General features: G+C 41.7%; 1 protein-coding gene across 1 annotated transcript; it reads left to right on the top strand.

Moving 5' to 3' along the window:
- Positions 1–11673: 11673 nt before the first annotated feature.
- Positions 11674–15910, top strand: LOC114909120 (C-C chemokine receptor type 4-like). The gene is made up of 3 exons (XM_029245945.1): positions 11674–12040; positions 12229–12280; positions 14345–15910. Exons 2-3 carry the CDS (start codon positions 12243–12245, stop codon positions 15348–15350), a joined length of 1044 nt encoding a protein of 347 aa, XP_029101778.1. The 5' UTR covers positions 11674–12040; positions 12229–12242; the 3' UTR covers positions 15351–15910.
- The last annotated feature ends 9417 nt before the right edge of the window (positions 15911–25327 follow it).

Raw genomic sequence — 25327 nt, 5'->3', positions numbered from 1 at the left:
AAAATACATTATGACCCCCATCCTAACTTTCACCTTGAGTGTAGCAGGAAGCAAACATGCCAGCATGTTCTTATTTTTCATGTGTCATTGCTCCCCACATAGTGTGTGAAAAGAGCTTCTTTTCTGTTGTTCACTAGGGTTGAGGACCACTTGGGTCACTTTTGATCCCAATTCAAAAGGAATCACCCTGGTATCTGTTACACCAAGTTGATAAAATAAACAAATACTGATAAAAACAAACAAAATTCATGTCAGGAGCATGAATAACCATGTGCAAGATGTGTGGAATTACTGCCACAAGTCGTACAGCAAACAGTTTTGCTATGGGGACATTTCGTCCCCGCTGATATGCATTGGGGTAATATGAAATTTGCAGTAATGCTCGCATTAAACATTTTTAAACTCATAATTCCTTTCCAGGGTAGCACAGCAGGTAGCACTGCTGACTCACAGCACCTGGGCTGGGCTTTAAAAAGCCTGTGCCGTCGGTTGGTGTAGGTTCAAATTCAGCTCAGTCCGTGTGGAGTTTCTCCCTACGTCCGAATGGGTTGCCCCCAGGTGCTCTGGTTTCCTCCCAAAGATATGCAGTTCAGGTGAATTGATGCTGCTAAATTGTATTGTCTGTGTGACTTGATAAGTTATAAAGAGAAAAAAATTAAGCATTAGATGAGAATCAACAGTAACGAAGACGGAGGCTGAAATGTAGTTTAGTAAAAACGCACAACTTTCTTTACAAACGTACTTGAGTGAAAGTAAAAAGTACAAATGTCAAAATTTCCTCTGTGCTATATAATTCTTCCAAAAATTTACTTGATTATATGTAACAGAGTAAAAGTAACTCATTTACTACCATCTTTGGTAGTGAGTGAGCTTAGTGTGTCCCGAATTTACGTGCTCTGTCGTACACTTCCTTATATGAAATGAACCTGTAAGCTGTCAGCCGTATCGGGCCTATACACAGAAATGGCACTGTGCAACTTCAAAGTCCAGTATCACCATAAATGGTAAAAACCATGACTAGTACAACAGTGAGCCTTTAAGAAAGTTTAATATTAATCTGACTGGTGTGAACTAACCAGTCATATAATACCCAGTAGTACATAACACTTAACTGTACATAGAGGGTAGTTGGAGTACGCCTCATAGCCTTGAGATCTGCTCTCCGACGCATTGTCGCTGAAGTGCTCGTGTAAATAGTGGCTGGCTGCTTGAACAAATTCTACATCTGCTGAAATGAAAGCTTCTGATCTTCATCATCCTTCTTCCACAACTGCCACTGCTGTGCAAGTCCCAGGACCAGGTGCAATGTCATCAACATATACATAGTGAAATCTGTCTCAGATGTTCCATCCTAACCACTTTCTGCACTGCTGTACAGCCTGCAGTTGCCTCTTCCCTGGTCAGAGTTTTCCATGAAAGTAAGAATGAAGTTTTTACATTTTGTCATTTAGTTGACACTTTCCCCTCCAAAGAAATAACATTACGCGACCTACAATTACACATTTATACAACAGGCTTATTTGCTCTGGAGCTATTTTGGGTGAATTATTTGCTCAAAGCAGCTACAAGAGGAAATAGGATTCAAAACTGCAACCTCTTAATTTCAAAAGCAGCAGCTGCAAACACTATGTCACCTGCTGCCCCAATTCAAAATTGAAATTTCCAAACAGATCAGTTCAACATTAGTAGAAGGACTTTATAGACAAAAGAAAAATTAGAAATCAGTCAGAACTAAACAGAAGACAGAGGGGGTGCGGTGGTGCAGTGGGTTGGACCGGGTCCTGCTCTCCAGTGGGTCGAGTCCCGCTTGGTGTGCCTTGCGACGGACCGGTGTCCCGTCCTGGGTGTGTCCCCTCCCCCACCGGCCTTACGCCCCGTGTTGCCGGGTAGGCTCCGTGACCCCGTGTGGGACAAGCGGTTCGGAAACAGAAGACAGAGCGCTCCAAAGCGTTTCTTGAGCAATGGTTTCAGAATTAGTTTTAAATGAGCCTAGGACTCTCCCAATTGACAGGGCGGTGTCAATACTGAGTCACCTTGGACAAAGAGAAGAAGTCTGATGACAGAAGGAGTTGAAGGCTTTAAGTAGCTTTCTTAGTATGGGGTCTAAGGGGCAGATAGTGAATTTGGATGATGGGATCAATAATCCTATCAGATCCTGCTTGCCAGCAGACTCAAACATTGAGTAGCAGTGCTTTGCTCCTGAACAATGATTGTTTTGTTGAATTCGCACACACTGACTGAAACTGCTTATCCCAACCAGACTCGCAGCAAGCCAGAGCCTAACCCAGCAACACGGGGTGCAAGGGTGGAGGAGGAGACACACCCAGGATGGGACACACCCAGGATGGGACACCAGTCCATCACAAGACACCCCAAGCAAGGCTTGAACCCCACACCCACCACACAGCGGGCACTGGTTGAACCTGCTGTACCACCACACTCCCTGTATTTTGCTGAACTTTGAGGCATATTTTTCTAAAAAATAAGAACAAAGAACTAAAAATAAGCCACTTCTGCTACACCCATAATCACAATCAGTAACTAACTGTCCCACATTTAGCAGAAATGACTGCAACTAAATGCTTCCTGTAGCTGCTGGCCAGGATCTTAGATCACTGTGAAGCAATTTTGACAGATTCCTCCATACAGAATGGCGTTAGTTCAACATTTGCAGGTTTTTGAGCACAAATCTCTTTTTTCAGGTGTTGTCACAACATCTTAATCAGGCCAGAACTTGAACTAATCCATTGCATAACTTTAATTTAGTTTTTTAGCCATTCTGACAGTTTCTTGACATTCTGATGTTTAGCTTCCATTGACAGATTTATGGCCTGAAGTGATTAACACACAGATTGTATTTCTCTGAGATGTACTTCGCTTTGGAGAAAAAACACACACACTGGCAGAAACCACTTGTCCCAAGCGGGGTCACGGTGAACCAGAGCCTAACCCGGCAACACAGGGCATAGGGTTGGAAGGGGAGGTGACACACCCAGGAGGCAGTCTGTTGCAAGGCACCCCAAGCAAGACTTGAACCCCAGTCCCACCAGAGAGCAGGCCCCACCCAAGCCTGCTGTGCCACTGCACCCCCACACTTTGGAGAAAGGTATCTGCTAAATAAATAAATGTAAATATAAATGTAAAAGTAAGTAACATCAAGGCAACCAGATGCTGTGTCGGCATAGCATCCCCAGTCCATCACACTGCCACCACCATGACTGACAGTTGTTAGGAAGTTCTTCTAAAATGCTGTCTTCACAGGGCCCATGTTCTCCAAAAATATTTACTTTTGATTCAACAGTCCACTTAAGATTCTTGCAGAAGTCCTGGAAAACATTTAGGTGATCAAATTTAATGCCAAAAAGCAGCAAAAATGGAGAACAAGTTTTCAGGTTTCCATAGCTCTGCTCATCATGTACTGAAAAACGTATATATTTTATTGACATGTGCTATGTAGATTCCAAAGAGAAAATGCAGAGAGCAGCATTCTGTTTCAGAAACAACTTACATAGTGCTGTGGAGACATGGTGACATGAACAAGGAGACACAGAAACACATGTGGAATGGGAATTTGGAATGAGAGGTGGTGCACACAAAATCAGAAACAACTGGGTAGCACATCTTACAGAGGCAGGTAGGATGGCATGCAAAGGTTGCAGTTTCATAACTCAGCATGTGATGTTTAAAGACTAATTAATTTGTACGACTGCCTGATAGAGAGACTGGAACCAAGAGAGCTTCATTCTATGAGGCTGCCTTGACCTCTGGTAGTCATCTCTGGATATCGCTCTCAGAGGTCTCTAACAACTACCCCTGGAGTTTCTGACGACTGGAATTTGTATCAGTGTTGCTTGATTAAAAATAATACCAAAAAGTATCATTGTATTCCAGGTTATAATTTTGCTAAACTAATCCTGGGAGTGAAAGTATACTCAAATCATTAGTTCTAACGAAGGCCACAAACCCTGGTCGCAGAAAGAAAATACTTTCGTGAGTTTCTCCACCCACATTGGGTTTGCTTTTCACCTATGATTTAATGCGGTGCTAACATGGCAGCAGGGGGGTTGCAGCCTAACCGCTTGCAGCCAAGGTGTAGCAGAAGAAAGTTTACTGAAAGAAAGCATTTGCTGTCTTTGATTTCATACTGAATCATTATGTGAACAAGAGCTAGCTGAGTCTTTAACACAGCAAAAGTAAAATAAAAATGTTCAAATAAAATAATATTTGTCACTGCAAAGAAGTTACACTCACCAAAACAGTACTCGCAAAGACATCTATCTCACCATCTGGTTCTGCATTCCGGAAACATTGCATGTAGGAGAGGTTCTTAGAAATGAATTCACTGTTCTTTGTAGTCAGTAAGGTGTTCGAACAGTGTGCGTGTGCGTGTGCGCACGGGGGAGCAGATGTCTAGATATGGGCGTTAGTTGGGAGAACAATTATTTATCTGCCACATGAGTGGGCCAGCAGGCAGTGTAGTGGTTTGAGTTGCCATATCACAATCAGAGACACAGGTTCAAATCTCTGCTCATTGATGTAGGCTTAAACAAAGTACTTACCCTGAAATACTTCAGTAAAAATGGCCCAGGTGTACAAATTAGCAAATAATTGTAAGTAGATTTGCATGACATTTTAAACATTGGACAAAGGCAAAAGGTAAATCCGATAACACAGGGTGCAGAGCCGAAGGGTGATGGGGATACACCCAGGACGGGATGCCAGTCCATCGCAAGGCACCCCAAGCAAGGCTCAAACCCCAGACCCACCACACAGTAGGCACTGGCTGAACCCGCCGCACCACCGCATTACCGCACCCCCCCTTCATAAGGTAAATAACAGCTAAAAATAATAATCCACTTTCTGCCTTCATTTCACAGGTGAAAACTTGATGCTGCTGCAGAGTTTGCTTGTATATGGTGCAACAAAGAAAGAAACCTTTGTGGTTAGGCATATGCGAAGAGCAGAAATAAGTAAACATAAGTAAGCATAAGACAGTATAACACTTTTGATCATACTGTGTATGCAACATATGCAAATGATTTAGTGGTCAGTCAGAGTGTTACAGTAAAGTAAAGTATGATAGCCAACTGCTCCAGAGAAAGTATTCATCTACTTCTGCTTCAGTGCCTTTGAGCAAGGTGTGTACCCTGTACATGACTTTGCTGTATAAATGAATAAATCATTGCCAGTCTTCCATGATCTTCATCTACCATTTATATTTCTTTATGTAGGGCTGTAACGCACATACATTCATAACAACAGTAATTTAGAGTCACTAACTCACATGTCTTTGGACTGTGGAAGGAAACCCATATGAGCATGGATGCATGAGAACTCAACTCATACTGAGCAGGGGTTAACCCTGTGTCTGAACCTACAGCCTAGGTGGTGTGAGGCACCAGTGCTTCCTGCTCTACCACCATAGTACTGCATTATCATGGCCAACCAGGGCATACCCTGCCTTTCTTCATCTGCTTCCTGGGATACTCCAGACCACAGCAACCCTGAACTGGAGAAGCATGCACTGAAAATAGACGGATGGATGAAATGGACATACATTCTGCATCTCTCAAGGCTGCAGTCACTCTGATACTCTGATACTGATCCTGATGTTAACACTTGAGGGAAGCTGCTAGCGTAGTGCTAAGTGCTGCTGCCTTTGGACCCAAAGGTTGCAGGTCTGAATCCCACCTTTACCTGTAGGTGTTTACCCTGAAGTGCTCCAGTAAAAAGACCCAGCTGTATACATGAGTGAATAGTTGTAGGTACCTCAACATTACAAGTTGCTTTCGGCTGAATGAGTAAATTCACTCTCCAGTGCTACTGCTGGGTCTCACTTGGCCTGTTGTTCAGTCCCAGTGACTGTGAACCCCGTCTGCTCATGATGCTACATTTGGGAAAGGAATTTATTAGAGGCTTTTGCATTGTGCATTTTGTGTGCCGCCCGACACCAAGTTCTGCATTTACAGCTGTGAACGTGGACTCGGTTTTACCAGGAAAACAGAAGTTATAATGGATGAGTCTGCCACGGAAAGCAGCGGTTTTGTTTAGTTTACAGTTATATAAAAAGAACAGTTAGTCATACCGGAGAAAGAACTAACTAACTACCAACAACTTGCAATTCTTGAACTAAAAAAAGTAATCAAAACTTTGGCAAAAAGCATAATTGCTTGCAAGAGAAATTTTAGCAGGACATTTGTACATGTGCGGTGGATGTCAAACAGCTGTGTAGGCCAGAAAGCTATTTTTCCCAAAGTGGGGTGTTACATTTACATTACATTTGTTCATTTAGCAGATGCTTTTCCCCAAAGCGTCGTACATCTCAGAGAAAATACAATGTGTGCATTATATTGGAAGGAGAGAGATAACTGCAGACGTGTGATTCTTAAGTAAACTTAGCTTGTTTCTTTCCGCTTTCTTCATCGCATGAGTAAGTGCACAAAACTCAGGGTAGATTAATCCTGATCGCCTTCCTACAATTTTTTTTAATAAAAAAAGGTACACTAATATTTACATACAATAAAGGAATAGCAGCTGTGCAAATGCTTATCTGGGGATGATCACAAAGTCACGGTGCATGAACATTTACACCATACATGAACTTAAGAGATGATGGGCGAAGTGAGTCTGGAAGAGGTGTTCTCCTTGCTCTGTTACGATGTGTGGTCTATTTCTCTACCATGATTTAGGATTTCCTTAATGCTAATAAATAAATAAATGCAAAATAAATGCAAAGCAATTCTGAATAATGATTCTCATCCATCGGTGAAGCATTTCACCCTTTACGGTAATGGAATCTTGCAGAATGACAATGCCGCCATCCACAGGGCAACAGTGATCAATAACATGAGTAAACCAGTGAAGCAAGATCAGTTCCAGACACAAGCAGACACACCCACACCAAGACACTGCCTTTATTAGCAGTTATTTATATTAATGGGCGTACGCTGTGGTTAACCGTGAAGTGAAGGTGGCCATATAGGTGGGACAGAGGCTCAAGGCCCTAACGAAATTATACCTTTATTTTTTGGTAAAAAAAAGACAGAAATCACAGACATTTCCCATTTAAACAGGAACACTTAATTGATGCACATAAGTCCTCCTTTTTGCTTCAAGCCAGCTGCCTTACATGTCTCAAAAGGGTCACTTAACGATAAGTAGCTGGTCTTCATTATGTGTAGGAACTGAGGGATGCCCTGGAGGACTGTGCATCAACTGCTCACTTGATGCTGTGAATACTCTATCAGTGTAAAATCTATGCAGCATTTTAGGATAATGTTTTAGTTCCCATACACAGAAACTGACATGAACAATAATATTTTTGCAATTGCTGCACACAGGTGTCTTTGAACATCCAGATTTTATCAGACTTAAGACAAACAGAGCAGGACTTCTGCTAAAAGAGTCGCATCTGTCTGAGTTGTCACGATAATCTTTCACACCATCACAGAGAGAGGTGTGAGGTGCGAGATGAGGAAATGTCATTAGTGATGCAGGCAGTATCTCATATAAGTAAGATTTTATTTACCACTAGTCTACCTTTTTAAACATGTACACCGTTAAACTGTGAAATAGGCTCTTGGAATGACCAGAGACATTTTTCTTTCAGGAAAACAAACATTTCTACTTCTAAAATTTATCCTTCATTTGAATCACAGTGTCACAGTGTTAAGTCAGTTTTAAGTCCTTAAAAATACAGATCAGTGTAGATACCTGCTGAGAGCTGAGAGAGATTTTCTTAACTATGTTATAGTCGGTGATGTGAATTAATGGGGATGTAACAAGGTGCACAGAAAAAAAAAAAAAAAAAAAACTTATTTAAAGCTGACAAAGAAAATATTTCACAAATTTAATTTGCATTAGATTACATTTACATTTATAAACGTCATTTAGCAGACGTTTTTCTCCAAAGCGACATACATCTCAGTAAATACAGTTTGTGCTTTACATTAGGAGAAAGAGACACAGCTGCAGATGAATGATGAGGTGCAGATGATTAATGAATGTGGGACTGGCAGATTCGTAAAACTATGCAAAATATGTTCACCATTCATTTTACGGTATTTTTTTGTCTCGCATGTTTATTATTTCAACAATAGATTCAGGTTGCTGTTTCAGGTGTCATACTACTGCCAGGACACAAGGTGGTGAACTTTCACAGAAGGGTGAAATGTGTGTGCAATCACAGTAAACAGAAAGTGACTGGTTGAGTGCTACATTCATATAATTTATCTCTTAGCTACAGTATCTATAAATGGTCTGTGGTATTTCAGTAGTTCTTTCCACTGAAGTCAAGATAATGAACTTAAAGAAAAAAACATTTCCATATACAGCTGAATTCTGGTGCATTTTTACACACTAAAACATTTAAATCTCTCCCCCTTAAAAAATACATTTGCATGACAATTATAATGAATCCTGGACCCTTTGGGGACCCTTCTGGAAGTTATTAGAAAGTGCTGCATGATCATACCCGTGATAAATTGTAACCTTTTGACCCTGATCCCTTACTGTACATGCGTGGACATATTTTCAGTTTCTCTGTGCACTGCCTCGAAATGTATGCTGTTGTGACCCTGTGCTGTTCCACCTGGTCAGACAAAGCGATAAGTGTTTATAGGTGTTACTGCCCATATTGGCTATGTTGAATTAAATAAATACACAGAAATTACCTTTCAGCACCAAGAAAGCAATACAAGTTATGTAAACTTAATTTAAAAAAAATAAAAAAACACCCAAGAAGTAAAAACCTTGAGCTACTAAACTCTCAAACCCAACTCCCAAAGCAGCTCCACCTCAGGGCCTTTAATTTTGCTTTATTTTCTGCACCTGGTGCTCATTGCCTTAAAAATGATTTGCACCTAGAAGTGCCCATTACTTTAGATGTGTTTTTAGTACTATCACCTTCAGCTCTCTACTCCAGTAAACACATCTTCTATTTATAGTCACAAGGGGGAGAAGTGCCGACATTGACTCACCGCTCATTTTGCCTACCCTTCACCGTTTTAATGTCTGCAATGTATTTTACATTTATTTATTTAGCAGACACTTTTCTCCAAAGTGATTTCCATTGAACTCTACGTAGGGTTACCAGCCCACACACCTTATTCACCGCGGTGACTTACACTGCTAGATACACTACTTACACTGGGTCACTCACACACTATGGGGACCTGAACAGCATATCTTTGGACAGTGGGAGGAAACCAGAGCACCCACACACAGACACAGGGAGAACATGCAAACTCCAGACAGACTGAGTGGGGATCAAACCCACGTCCTCTCTCACTACCCAGACGCTGTGAGACAGTAGTTCTACTCGCCGTGCCGCAATTTTAATGTCTGTGGTGCATTTCCATTTCAGAAGTAACCAGCTGAAATCTGTTACTTCACTTCATTCCCCCTCTTTTCCAGAAATAACAAACTGTAAACAATGAACTAAATCTAGGAAGTATGGTACCTTGCACAGCCCGCAGCTTGTAGGTGAAGTTCTTCATTATTTAGCTTCAGCAATGCCGATGAAGTATCAGAATAGAGTTAATTCGTCCTGTTTTTTTTTTTTTTTTTAAGTGGTCATGGCTATATTTTCATTTCGCACTGTCTGTAAGAAGGAAGTGATGTAATGGTGAAGCTGCATTTGAGCATTGCATCCACACAGAGAAAGCTCAATGCTGGTAGATAATCTGCTGCAGTAACCTTTGCTTTTCAAAAGACTAGAAAATTTCTCAGAAAGTAAATGGGACTTTAGCCTTTCTCGTACAGAACCTGCGTTTTTAGACCACTCCAGCCTTTTCTATGTGCATCTCAAAGTACAGGTAGGTCCCCACAACCCCCAGTCCCTTTCCATCAATAGTCACTGGACACAAAGGTTCCTTGAACCTCCCGACATCCACCACAATCTCTTGCATTTTATCATTGCCGTTGGTTTATCCAGTAGCACTCAGCAAAGTCCTTCACTAAACTTCTGTACTCATCCTCTCTCTGCCCCCATTAACCGATGCTACTGCTGTATCATCGGAGAACTTCTACAGATGGCATTACTTAGTGTTGTGCCTGAAGTCCAAAGGAGGACAGAGTGAACAGGAAGAGGCCCCGACTCTCCTTTGATGGGCCCTTGTGTTCCTCAAGGCTGCATCTGACACACAGCCCTGCAACTTCCCCAAACTGTTGTCTGCCAGTCAAGTAGCCATAATCCTGGACACAGTTGATCTGTCTAACCCGATAACCAGTTACTCCTGCCTCATTCAAGTGGGAGTAGGCTCTGTTCAGTAAGTAGATGATGTCATTTTCTACTTCAATGAGGTCCTGGAAAACAAACTGGAGAGAGAGTCCAGTACAGTCCTGAACAAGGGTTTGAGGTGAGCTAAGACCAGCCTTTCTATGGTCTTTATAATATTGGAGTCAGAGTAATTGTGCAGTAGTCATTTAAATCTAATGGTGATCATTTCCTGGAAACTGGTACCAGTAAGATTTTTCGTACATCATTGGGATACTTTTCAGGCTCAAGGACAGTTTGAATATAAGCTGGAAAACTCTGTGTAGTGACTCTATAAACACCTTCAGCACCCTCAAAATAATACCATGAGGCACTGTAGCATTTTTATGATTTAGTCAACAATGTTTTCTTCTCACGTTGACACAAGTGAAAAACCGTCAAGGTTGGTTCCAGATTCTTAGGAAGGGCAGCGATGGTTACAGCAATGGCTGAAATGTTAGGTAATGATTCAGGAAAGAGGGGAAAGGAGTGATGGTGACCGACGATGAAAGGGTTAACGTGGAGATGTGTATGCATACTTCTATGGGAAGAGAGGCGACGGAAGTGGTTTATATGCAGAAGTAGGAAAGAAGGAAGAGTAGGGTATAAAGCCGAGAGATGCAAGCTGGTGGGAGGAGAAGTGATAAACAAAGAGCCTTTGTCAAGCTTGAAAAAATGTCCTAGCATATTGCCCTTTCAATTGTCACCTTCCACACAGCAGCCACCAGGCACCTTATAGACAGTGATGTTCTTCAGGCCCTTCACACCTCCTACACATTATTCTGCTTCAGCTTCTTCTCCACCTTCTTCCTGTAGGCGTCCTTGGCCTTCTGGATTCTCATCTGTAGGTTTCTCCGCACTCACCTGACTTCCTCCCTGTCACCTTCTCTGAAGGTTCTCCTTCTCTAATTGAGAACCTTCAGCTCACTTGTAACCCAGGGAATTTTAGGGAAGCTGCATACCATTCTGGTGGCTGTGATCGTATCCACATTGAAATTGATGTACAACGTAGCCTGCGGTAGTCAAACAGTATGTCGGCTTCCTCCTCTTGTGGTTAAAAGAGCACTTCTTAGTGTGTGGTCTCAAAGCAGCTTCTCATCAGCTTCTGGTGACCATTTTCTCACTATCCTGATGGTCGCTGGTTGATGCTGTATAGTGGTCTTACGCACAAGTGTGAGGTTGATAAAGCTGCAGTCCGATCTGTTGATCGAGTGCTTCGGAGCTGAAAACATCTGCAACGTTAGCATATTATAAGCAGCTCCAGGACCCTGTTCTCACTTGCATTGCACTTGACAAACTAAATGTAAAGGGAGTTGAGGAGAGAGTGATCTGATTAAAGTCTCCATAATTAAAGTATCTCATGAACAATCGAAAAAAAATTGCTGTTAGTGTAAAAGCCCCTTATACATGAGAGAGATCTGAGCAAATAGACAAGTTGCAAATTCCAGCAAAAAGTATATTGACTGACAAATAGAACATCTGTACAACTGCTAATAAGATGCACCCTTAAAATATCTTGAACTGATAAATTCCCAAAAAAATTAGTTCAGCAGAAATTTCAGAATGGGGTAAATGCAAGAGTCTTCCCACGAATTTTGGAAAGTTTGCAGGCTACTTTCCGCCTAGTTAATTTTTGTGGTTCCTGCCCCCATTCAGTGCTAAAGAGGAAGCAAATGTGGTGCAGGCTCAGGTAGTTAAATACCAGCGATCTGGCTACTGCTGTCTACACCTACAGTGACCGAGAAAAGAGCAGCAAGGCCACATTCAAATCTGAGTACTTCTGAAGTGAGTTGCAATTCTTTCTGAAGTGGAATGTGTTAAATGTACATTGTCTATGATGAAATTTATTGTATTTACATTACATTTATTCATTTAGCAGATGCTTTTGTCCAAAGTGACGTACATCTCAGCAAGAGTACAATTTATGCATTAATTAATTATTTATGATAATAATTCAGATCTCACCTTTCTAGAGCAAAAGGACACTATGAATGTTACAGAGCTCTGGGTCAATTCCTCAGACACGTAAGTAACATGGTTTGAAGACATTTGTGGTGATTCCTGTTCATTTGGGTTAAGGTTCGATTCATCTGAAAGGTAATTTTGTTCACAGGAACTTTCTAGAATTTAAGTACTCGGCTGCATTGTTATTGTGAAAGTCAGTGAAACATCTCAGCCTTAAACATGGTTACATGTGGGGTTTTTCCTTGTGTCTGTCGCACTTATTGAATGTCCCTGCTCTGACGCGAGATCGCGTTCTCTCTCGTTTCTGAACGTCTCGCCTGATGAAGGCAATTTCGGTAACAGCAAAAGAAAGAAAGTGGCTAAAATCTGCATCTGATATTTTCTTCCACACATGACTATTATATCTGCTTTACAGCTGAGATTTTATGTACATCTTCTACTCATCCATTCACAGTAAATATGATAGTTTTCATCTGAAAGGTGAGAAAACGAAGCTGCCTTAGTGCAAAACCACTCTGATTTTCATCAATGGGAAAATACTTAAAGACTCAGATTGAGAAAAGCCATTGTAGAGTAGAGACCATAATCTGAGATCCGGGATATAAGGATTCATAGCTGGCATCTTCAGATGAGTCTCGGCACTCAGGAGCCTATCCCAGATGGGAGGATGGGGGTGTGGTTTACCGTGGAATGGATTCAAGTAATGAACCTTTGGCAGTTTAATCTGCTGTGCAGGTTTCTATAAAATACCCACAAATTCTAGGTAAGATCTTGTAATTGGAGTGACAGGCCCACACTCATATAAGAAACGCAGTTGTTTACTTTACTCACCATACCACATGCCAGGATATGATACATGTGGATATGTTACAGCTGACACACACACACACACACACACACACACACACACACACCGTCTGAACCGCTTGTCCCATACGGGGGTTGTGGGGAGCCGGAGCCTAACCCAGCAACACAGGGCGTAAGGCTGGAGGGGACACACCCAAGATGGGACACCAGTCCGTCGCAGGGCACCCCAAGCAGGACTCGAACCCCAGACCCACCAGAGAGCAGGACCCCGTCCAACCCACTGCACCACCGCGCCCCCCGCAGCTGGCTATAGATAAACAATGCATGGGCTTTGAATGTAAAGATGATGTGCAAGAAAAACAGCAACGCAGAAGCAATTCTGTGAGATATGAAATACAGCAAAACCCATAAAATAACTAGCAAAAAAATAAAACAAGAAATATAAGATGGGTTGGTTGATTCTGAATATTTCATTTGTAAAACTTAAAATGAAGCTAGCAATAAAGTCTGTAAATTATTTTTTAGTCTATTATACTATAATGGATCTATCCCACAGCCAATACTTTTATGTCCATAGATAACTAGCTTGTAATAACATGAAAAATTTAAGTACAGGTGGTCCTCGACTTATAATGGTTTGACTTACGATTTCTTCGACTTCACGATGGTGAGCTGGAGATAGACATTCAGTAGAATATACTGTACATCAAATTTTGAATTTTTCCCAGGTAAGCGATATGCGATGTGATACTCTCTCTCAGTGCTGGGCAGTGATCCACATCTCCCAGTCTGTCATGAAGAGGTGTGTACTAGGTGTATTAAATACATCTTCAACTTATGATATTTTCAACTTACAATGGGTTTCATGCAACGTAACCCCATCGTAAATCGGGGACCACCTGTATATTAAACAATGAATCCTGATTAATTAGGTGGACCATCTGTAAAAATTAAATCTATTTCAAGCTGCAACCAGACTGTTCCAGACTTCATCAGCAGCAACAAATCCAGGCAAACTTCATTAGAATCAATTTCTTATCTTTTCTTAGGTTTCTTATTTTACAATATGATAAAAAATTTAGATGAGTGTTAGTGTCAGCCCTGCCCTCAAGGGTTGCAATTGTCACTGTTTTAAAATATACTTTAATTGCAATATCATTGTGAAAAAGTATATTTTAAAATGAAAAAAGTTTTAAGTTGAAACATTTGCTTAACCCTAACTCTAAAACGTACAATTATTCATTATTAATTCAGTATTTTATATTGTTTTACCTGTACAGTGACTTAATGTGTTTTTTTTTTTTTTTTTTTTTACAGGAGCACCTGGGGCTACGAAGACTATTATAATTTTTCTGAGGATTTTGGGGTGTGCAGGTATGAAAGACACAGTGCTCTGTTCCTGCCTGTCCTGTACTCCCTCTGCTTTGTCATCGGCCTCATCGGCAACAGCCTCGTCTTCTGGGTCATATTGGCTCGTCTGCAGCTGCGGAGCATGACGGATGTCTGCCTCCTGAACCTGGCCGTCGCTGACCTGCTACTGCTCTGCGCCCTCCCCTTCCTGGCCCACTACTCCAGAGCGGACTGGGTCTTCGGTGACGCCATGTGCAAAATCATCCTTGGCACCTACTACATTGGTTTCTACAGCGGAATCTTCTTTGTCACGCTGATGAGCATCGATCGTTACCTGGCAATCGTCCACGCTGTCTATGCCTTGAAAGCCAGGACGCGCACCTATGGACTTATTGCCAGTGCTGTGGTCTGGCTTATTGGGATTTTGGCCTCTTTCCCGGAGATTGCTTACATTTCTGTTCATTTCCACGATAACTCCATACTGTGCTCCGTTGATTCCAAAATGAAAATGTCCTCAAGAAAATTTGGTCTATTGAAAATGAATATCTTTGGCCTTTTGATTCCATTAAGCGTCATGGTGTTCTGCTACTCAATGATCATCAGGAGGCTGCTCCGCAGCAAGTCAACAAAAAGAAAGACAATCCACCTTGTGCTGTCAGTGGTTGTGGTCTTTTTCTGCTGTTGGGTTCCATACAATGTTGCCTCATTCTTCAAGGCACTTGAACTTTTACAAGTCTACACTGCATGTCATTCCAGCAAGGCTATCCGACTGAGTCTGCAAATCACAGAAGCTCTGGCTTATTCCCATACCTGCTGGAATCCCATCCTTTATGTCTTTGTAGGGGAGAAGTTCAGAAGACACCTCCTAAAACTCATAAACAAGACTTTCAGCATCAAGCATCCCTTTTCCACTAGAACACCCTCACTGTACTCACAGTCAAGCAAAACTGAAGAAATGTCTGCTAACGTGTGAATGTCAATGCCAAAAAACTGAATTGTTTATGTATCCCACCCACTCAATTCTGATTTTTTTTTTTTTTAACATTAGTAGCATGGGAGGTGAATCGGTGGTGCCTACAACAACCACCTTTGGGGATGCGTCTACTGTTGCTTCCCCAACTGCGGGGTATGACTCTTGCTAGGGTGAGGAGAGGCAGCTATTACTGTTATATTGGGAGTGTAAACCTCCCATGCATCACACTTAGACTCAGTCCCTTTTCCTTTCCCTTAGAAAAACCCATTTACCCACACACACAGAATGTCACAACACTCAGGTTAAATATAAACCCAAAGAACATTTAATAAAAAAATTAATTAATCCACACATATAAACATTACAGATAGAAAATGAACACTTGTACCCGGTGTTTTTTTTTTTTTTTTTATATGACTTGGCGCGCTTACTGGAACTTCTTGTCCACCATGGTGCCTTCCGTGACACACGTGCCAAGTTCCCCCCTTTCCTTTAAACTAATCAAAATCAACTAACCTCCTCTCCACACGCCCGCTGGCTGTTAGGCTCGCATAGCTTATCGAAACAGCTGAGCGAAAACGAACCCAAACTGGCTCGTTCTTTTAGCCCGATCTCCTATATAAAAAAAAAAAAAAAAAAAAAAGAAAATTCCTTTCTCCCTACACGGTTTTTCCAACCTTTCCTTCCTACTCCTTCTTCTTCCTGAGGTCACGGGCACTTTCCCAACCAGCACCGATTGGGCAGTCCCTAAATGACATTTTCCTGCCAATAAACACCGAAAAAAAAACTTGCAATATAGGAAAAAAAAAAAAAAAAAAAAAAAAAAAAAAAAAAAAAAAAAACAACATCAAATTACAAAACCATAACCCTCTCCATATTTATACAACTATTTTACATCAATAAACTTTACACACCAAATACACAAACACAACATGGGAACAGATTGCGTAGGGGCTACACTTAACTTCCATCCAAAAAAACAACACCTGTTTTATTTCATACCATCAGATTTTTTTAATTGGAACAAGCCAACTTCAGTACCTTTTCAAGTGTACAACAGCAGGACATTGTCATGTTTCATATATTTTCTCATGATATTTTTTGTAAATAGGAAATATATAATACAGGTTTATATTTTGTGCAATTACTGGAGCAGAATGTTTTAGTTTAATTCTATTGCTCTCCTGTGCTTTACATTTTATAATAAATTTTAATGTCATTACATTATTGTAGACCTTATGGCTTTAAAATAAAGCATTTACAGGCTCTGCAGTTCCAGTCTTTACAGCATCAAAACTAATTATATACTTATTGTCTCTTGGGGCTGTGTTATTAGCAAACAGCTATTTTATCTTATTATCATGCTTTGTTTCCTTGGAAATGTGAGTAAAATGAGCTGAGGTCAACTTTGATGATCTTTGTAAGAGTTCTTTTAACTCCACAGCACACTTGAAGGGTCAAATGTCTGATGTGATTTGGACCTTATGATTCTTTCCATCATATGTTTTTCTTCATTCTGTTGCTTTTCCCATGTAAAAGCAAATAAAAGATGCGGAGACTGCTGGGATTCATACATGTTTCAGAGCTTGCAGTTAATTTTGTATATATACACACACCACAGCAGCAGCATAGTTATATTTTTGTGAAAAAATATAAATATTCAAGGGTTAATCCATCTCACAGCAATTAAAAAGCAAATTTCATTAACTGTATGGCACAGAGAGGAGAACAATATTTCAGGACTTTGTTCAAATTTGTTAGTGGTAAACATTGTCTTCGTAAATATGTGAATCAGAAGGAGCAGTGGTTGGCAGGTTCAAAACCCACATTTGGCTTTTCACCAGCTCATGTCAGTGTTGCCTCTGCAGACGGCAGCAGTTTCACGTGCTCTTGTAACCATGAGCATAACAGGACTTTCAAAGAGTTGCAATGTTTGCAATTTCTATAGCAAATGCACTGACAATAAGGGCCTTTAAGGACAGGTAGTATGTCCCACGTACCTTTAGAGCTCAGAGTAACAAATAAAAATACCTTCAGTACCTGAATTTTGAAGAAGGAGTTGCTGGTTGAAGCGCCATTCTCTAATACTGATGTAGCACCCTACATAAAAAGCTGAAGAAATAAGCAGAGGTGTGACAGAAACCATTCAGATCAGTCACGCTGGGACACATCAGTTCTCCTGTAACTTTCCAAGTCCAGATCCTCAATCATCTAAGATCCCCAAACAGATTTCAGAGGATAGGCAGTAACCACAGTAAAAAGAGCTATTTGCTAAAGTTTCTGCTGATTAGATACCGTACTGTTTATAAAACCAGTTAAAAAAAGGTAGATACTGATGTGACTTCTTTACGTCACAAGTACCAGAACACACAAATCACCTGTTCCGAAAGCAGATTCTGAGTAGTACGAGCGAAACTTTATTAAAGTGGAAATTAGAAGAAGCCACCTCTGCAGAAGAGCCTGTGAACCACGTGGGCTGTGGTTTGGTCAAAGATGCACCCGAGGACTGGGATGGTTGGTAAATTGCGTAGTGCAGGATCCGCAGGAACACGAGTCAATGTTGGTTACTACCGAACACGTGACCCAACACATACATGACCGGGGGTGTCTTTTTGGCCAGTGATGTCCCAAAGGCAGCCTGCTGATAAGGCTAATAAAGAGTCTGTGTCAGTTCAATGAAAGGACAAAATATCATTCTACTTGAGATGAAATTACTTTTACTATGACAGACGGTAGAGGTTTGTCAGATGAGTTGACCACAGATGCTTGACGTTCCTGTCCAATAATGCAATCATATGGAGGCTTCAGATGCAAATTTCCACCATGCAGTTGACAAATTTAACTACTTTTTCACAGTGCAAAAACATTTTTGTACAAACCAGCTGCGTATTTTAGTAGCACAACTAAAAAAAAATGTTTCAGACCTAGCAGGGGTGAAGCTTTCATCATTGCTAAAAATATCAGTATGGTAAAGCACAACTTCCTTTTTGTGCTTTGCTCTTAGGGATGGTAGTAGTCACAATTTTTCTGCTCGCTTTCAAGCCTCCTGCAAAGACTTGTTAAATAAATATTGGTATTTATTTCCAGTTTTCCTATGATTTAATACAGTTTTTGTAATTCATCCAAAGGGACTTTAAAGCTATACTATTTTGGAAATTTCCATACATTTTTCCATCACTGTACTAATCCAATTAATAAAAAATATATAAAGCAGTAACTGCAGCTATAGAAGCTACTGCATGCATTTATGACGGCCATTGTCATGTCGGAGTCATTTGATGAAAGATTGAAAGATAAGCAGACAAATAGCGTAAATAGCAAGATGTTTTACATGCTGCAAGAGAAATAATAATATGCAGTATTAAATGGTCACTATGTCAAATCTATACTATCTGGGGAACCTAAAGGTGAAATACTAATGAAATGCTCATAATTGTGCATCCTAACACTTTTGCAAGATGTCTGATGAGACGAGCTGACATTTGAATAGACCAAAAATGGTAACCTTCCTGTTCGTATGGTCCCCAAGAAGCTTTAACCACATCTATCATTTTAAAAACTCTGTGGTCTCAAAACTGAACTGACACATGTTTTGTAGTTGATTGGACAATTAGTTGAGTGAAGTAGTAAGTGAAAAAAGAAGAAAAAAAAACCTTGAAAACTTGACATTTTGCAGAAATGTTTGTTATTCTCTCAAATGATACCGTTATATCAGCCATATGATAGAGAAGTCCAGAAGTCACAGTATTTGTTTTTGGGTTAGTTAGTAAATTATACAGCTGCAGTATCTAGGTAATAAAAGAAAAAAAAAAAAAAAAAAAAAAGGTTCGTGTGTGACACACTGGCATGTCTGGTGCAGGAAGTGATTGGAGTGACGTGGCAGGAGGTGGACTTTCAGTAATTTCTAGATTTAAAAAAAAAAATGAGACTAGAGAAAGAAACGAAACAAACACAGCGCTCAAAACACTGCGTGAGGAAAAAAAAAAAAAAAAGAGCCCATTCTCAAACAAACAGGAACAAACTAGGTCCAGCACTCACAACCATTCATGCATCCTATCCATTTTCAATAAGTAGAAACTCCATTCAGCATTACTATGGTCTGAGCTTATCCTAGGAAGCACAGCACACAAAAAAGGCCCCATAAAAGCAAATGAGTAATCCATTGATAACCGATTCACTTGTAATTTCCACATTTATTTAGTTATGGGAATGCACAGGACTCTTCATGAGATTTTGGTCATATTTTAGATTTACTTTGTTCCTTTTACTTGACTTCTGGAGAAATTGTACTTTTCAAAGTAATTTTTTTTTTTTTTTTTTTTTTTAAATTTTACAGTACTGCAGTCTAGACTTAGTTTTTTTTATTTAAAACAAGTGCAGCCGCAAACAGACACAGAAAATGAGCTTTTCACTGTACCTGTGTCACCACACCATCCCACCCAGGCTCCACAGAGGAAGTGACTTTTTTCCTCTAACAATCCCATGCTGGAACCTTTAAATAGTGTGTCTGCATCTGACCCTCCTCTCTTAATCAGGTGTGGTCAATAATTCAGACAAAACGCTCCAAAACAAATCCAGACACTTCCACACTGAACCCTCCTCACTGTCAGCTGTCTCCTCTGGATTTCATTGGTCAGTGCTAATTCTTGACCAGTCAGACACTACTGCTGACTTTTGTCCCTCCTTGACTGTCAACATAGTTCATTCACGCAGGAGAAGGTGGAAATGATAAAAGTTTAAGCAAGCTTATTAAGTTTAAATTTACTCATTTAGCAGACACTTTTCTCCAAAGCAAATTACAGTGAACATTCTGTAGTCTTTAGTTTACTACTTTTCATTCAAGGTGACTTAGCGTGCTAGATATGCTACAGTACAGAACACGACCTATGGTGAATCACTCCTCTATACAGCAAAGCAATGTAACAACTCTCTCATGCACAAAAACACACACTGAGCAATTTAAAGCCACCAGTTCTTGTGGAACACATGTCTTTGAGCCGTGAGAAGAAATGGGAGAAGCTGAAGGAAAACTACGTGAACACTGGGAGAACGAGGAGCAGCCACCCTATGATGAACGTGGGAATCCTACGCAGGGTGTACCGTATTTTGTCTTTTTCCCTGTGCTTCCAGGATATGCACTGGATCTTCACAACTCTAACTTGAGCAATTGGTTAAGGATTCTGAGAGAGTGAGAGTGTAATTGAATGTTGAATATTATTGCTGAACACAGTGAACACACTCCCCAAATTTTCTATTCAAATTAGATACATTTTTGCAGCCAGGCACAGCCACCACATCCTAGTGGAACCAGAAGTCTCGATACCTGTGGGTTATCCAAACCAAAAGATACTGTCTTTGTGTCCATCCCAGTTCTTAAAACGCTGCTTTCTACACATCCACCTACACTTCAACATGTGTCGTCTTCACCAAAGGATGTCAGTTTCAGTGTACATAAACTCCACATGCACTCTAAAAAACGCATTTGTCAGTAGGTTGTGTAGGAGGGTAACAGCATCTGCTTGATTTAAAACGATAAAGGATAACAACAGACAAGCAGTGTTTCAAAAATCATGTGTCTGTAGCTGAATACATTTCACTGCATTGTATATCACTTTAGATAAGTGTCTGCTAAATGAATAGATCAAAATGGATGTGCAGCATAGCATGTAGAAATCAAAGGACCTCATTTTGAAACCGCTCCTCTCTTAGTACCCTTGAGAAAGGTACTTCCCCTAAGCTGTAGTACATGAACCTAGTCTTGCATGTTGTTTTGGAGAAGTCATCTTACTGATTATATAGTAATACAGTAATATAATCAAGACAGAGAACTGAAAAATTGCTCCAACACCTGAACTCTTAACTATTTAATAACGCCTGTTACTGGGATTTCAGTTGATTCCTCTCATTATCAGATAATGTTCATATTATCCTTCAGAAACTGCTTTTTCAGTGTTTCAGTTGCTTAAATTGCTGATCGAGGAGCAATTAATGTGAAAGAAATACTGAATATTTTCACTTTTTGATCCTTACAATTAAGCCTTATATATTTTCACTTAGTGACTTTATTCATGAACAATTTATCATAGTTGTATGAATTATTTAAAATTTTATTACAAAATGTTTATGCCTGTAGCATCCGGACAGGAGTAGAGCACGAATGTGCGTTGTTGTTATGTCTGAACACGGACAAAAAATAAAATGACCCCGTCTGCAAAGTATTTATAAGTGCACAGTGCAAATTGTACATTACTGGGTAGAGGTAAAGAATGAATGTGGGACAAGGAGACACAGTATATTCACACAAAAGCGAAACGTGAATCTGTGAGTTGGACTTGAACACGGAGGCATGATGAAATACAGGACCGGAAAATGAGACCAGGACTTGAGAACAAGAGGCAGGAGTAGTCAGGACTGGTACGGAACGTAAACACCTATGGAACAAATTGAGGTAATAGGAAACTAATGATCACTAAGAGAGCACAACAGAAATGTTGAGTAAGAATTCGCAACTTATCCTCTGCCCCTTGCTCCTTTTATACCTCAGCAACTATCAAACTGCGAACAGGTACATGAGTCTGGGCTAGCAGCACAGAGTTGTGCCTCCTCTGGCCTGTAGGGGTATTTTCTACGTGGGTTGTGACAGTAACCCCCCCCACCAGCATCGGCCGGTCCAGATCAGCAGCCCAGTGCCAACGGGCAGGCGGCCGCCCCCTTCGTTGCAGAGCCGGCCGGCCCGCATGAGACCGGCGAAAGTCCCCAATGAGAGTCAGGTCTAAAATGTAACGTGCCAGCACCCAGGATTTCTCCTCATGGCCATAGTGCTTCCAGTAAACCAGATAGTACAGTGTGCCTCGGGATCATTTGGAGCCCAGGAGGGCCCTGATGGAGTAGGCAGGGGAATGGCCTACATCCAGAGGTGGAGGAGGTGAGGCCGCTGCTGGACACTGAAGGGTGGAAAAACAGTGGGACTTGAGGTGTGAGACATGAAAGATGGGGCAGATACAGTAATAAGGTGGTAACTAAGCGGTAAGAAACTGGGTTGATCCTTTTAAGTATCTTGAAAGAGCCAATGAAGCAGAGGTTAATTTCCTTGAGAGCACAGGCAGTTTGATGTTCCATGTGGACAGCCACACTCTTTCCCCTGGTTGGTAAAACACCATCCTGCACCTTCTGTCAGCCTTCTCCTTTTGGGAGGACACCGTCTCTTGAAGTTACATGCGCAAACTCCCACACCGATTTACTCCTCTTGTACCAGTCATCCACAGCTGACACCTTGCTGGTTTCTGCCGTCCATAGGAATAATGGAGGTTGGTAACCTAGAACACATTGGAAAAAAGTTAGGTTAGTTGATAAATGGACCAGGGAGTTTTGGGCATACTCTGTCCAAGGGAGAAATCTGTTCCAATTGGTTTGGTTCGGTTCTGGCTAAAGTGGCTCCGCAGGTTACACCCAATCTCCTGGCTGAGGTGCTCCACTTGCCCATTGGACTGCAGATGATAACCAGAGGAGAGGATAACAGACTCCCAGGTGGGAAAAGAAAGCTTTCCAAACTCTCGAGGTGAACTGGGGTCCCCTATCTGAGATGATACCGTCTGGTATGTTGTATAACTGGAAGACATGTTGAAACAACAATTCCACAGTCTCCAGGGATGTGGGCAGACCTTTCAATGGGACAAGGAGACAGGCTTTAGAAAAGCAATGTATCACCACTAGTACTGCAGTGTTCCCATCTGACCTAGCTAGGTCAGTAATGAAGTCAACTGCTAAATGGGACCATGGACAACTTGGGACTGGCAGCGGTTCAAGGAGCCCTGCTGGAAGCTGTGGTGGAAGCTTGGCCTGGGCACATGTGGTATAAGCAAGGAGGAAGTCTCTCACGTCCTGTTTCATGGATGACTACCAGAAGCATTCAGAGAGGAGTTTAAATGTTCGTTTGATTCTGAGGTGCCCTGTACTGGGACAATCATGGGCCCAGTGTAAAAGCTTGGACTGGCTGGCAGAAGGGACAAATTCCTTGTCTTGTGGCTGCTTGCTGGGAGAAGGTTCCTGGAGTTGGGCTGCTTTGATGTCATCCAACAAAGCCCATTGGATGGGAGCTACAAACTGCACAGGTGACAGGATGGTGTCTGGTGGCATGAGTCTAGGCGAAACTTCAAACAACCGGGAGAGAGCATCAGCCTTGCTGTTTTTGGACCCAGGGCGATAAGTCACTGTAAAGCAGAATGTGGTGAAAACATGGCCCACCATGCCCTTCTGGAGTTGAGCCTCCTTGCTTTTTGTAGATATTCCAGGTTCCTATGATCAGTCAACACTAGAAATGAGTGAGTGGCCCTCTCTAACCAATGCCTCCACTCTTCTAAGGCTAACTTTATGGCTAAGAGCTCCCTGTTTGCGACATAATTCCTTTCTGTGAATGAAAATTTGTGTGAAAAACAGGCACATGGATAGAGCTTAAGGGGATTTCCCTGACACTGTGAGAGCACTGCCCCTACCCCGACTTCCAATGCATTGACTTCTACGAACAGCAACTTGGGATCAGAATGCTTTAGGATTGGGACAAAGGTAAAATGCTTCTTCAGGTCTTCAAAGGCCTGAAACGCTTCAGGAGTCCAAGTCAGTCGCCTGAGTGCTCCTTCCAACAGCAGCGTCAAAGGGGCTGCTACAGAATTGAATATCCTTATGAAGCACCTGTAGAAATTCGCAAACCCTACGAACCTTTGCAAGTCTTTTACGGTCCTCGACTTTGGCCTGGCCAGCACAGGACTGCCGAGACCTCCTTTGGGTCCACAGTAACACCATTGGGTATAAGGACAAGACCCAGGAAGTCCACAGATCCCATATGGAACTGGCTCTTCTCTTCCTTCATGTATAGCTTATGTGCTGCCAGCTTTTGTAAAAGCTCCTGTACATGTGCTACATGCTCATCATAAGACTGAGAAAAGATCAGGATGTCATCTCAATAAACCAACACCGAGCGATTAATGATCTCTGAGTGTTTCATCAAACACCTGAGGGTGCATTGGCCAGGCCTGACCAGATTCTCATAATGGCCTAGGGTGGTGCTAAAAGCCATCTTCCACTCATCCCCCTCCAGAATACAGATCAAACTATACGCACTCCTGAGTCCCAGTTTCGTGGTTTTCTTAGCTCCTGAGACCTGTTCAAGGGCAGAGGTACTTAAAGGTAATTGCATTCAGCCCCAATAGTCACTACAAGGGGGTAAGCCCCCATCTTTCTTTTTCCACAAAAAAGAAGGCAGCAGATGCTGGAGAAGTGGATGGGCAAAGTATCCCTGCTTCTAGTGCCTCCGATACATATGCCTCCATGGCCTCATGTTCTGGTTGGGAAAGGGGATAAACTGTTCCCCTACGGGGTGTCGTGCCAGGCAGAAGGTCGCAATCCCAAGGCCTATGAAGGAGCAGTTCAGTAGCCTCGCATTTGCTAATCACCTCCGATAGGTGTGTGCACTCCCCGAAATCTGCAGGGGCATATGCATTAGAATTCTCTATGGATATGGCACTACAAGGTAATCAACAACAGTGTTCTGTATACTGCCTTCCCCAAGAGAGCACCCGATTGGTACTCCAAGAAAGGACGTGGACATGGTGGGTGACTAACCACAGAACAGGTGGTTGAAGGGAGATTTAACCCGATAAAACCAGATCTGTTCTTATGGGACAGCCCCACCTACAGAGTGACAGGTTCCGTATGGTGTTCCAACCACCCGAACCCAACTGGTCTTCCATCACTAGCCAACGGTTTTGAGCACGGAGTACAGAGCAAACCCCAAGACTCAGAGATATTGCCATCTATGAAATTCCCGGCAGCACCACTATCCACCAGAGCTTTCGCCTCACGTATCTGCAAGCCCCTAACACTTTAGCTGATAATAATAACTGTGAGAAATATCACTCACCAGTTGACTGCGCTGGATCCATCAGACGGTCGCACGCACTGGACAGGAGACCTGAATGTGG

Source organism: Scleropages formosus, chromosome 18 (assembly GCF_900964775.1).
Source record: "Scleropages formosus chromosome 18, fSclFor1.1, whole genome shotgun sequence".
NCBI lineage: Eukaryota > Metazoa > Chordata > Actinopteri > Osteoglossiformes > Osteoglossidae > Scleropages > Scleropages formosus.
Note: the sequence above shows the minus strand (reverse complement) of the source record. Positions and strands in the feature narration are given on the sequence as shown.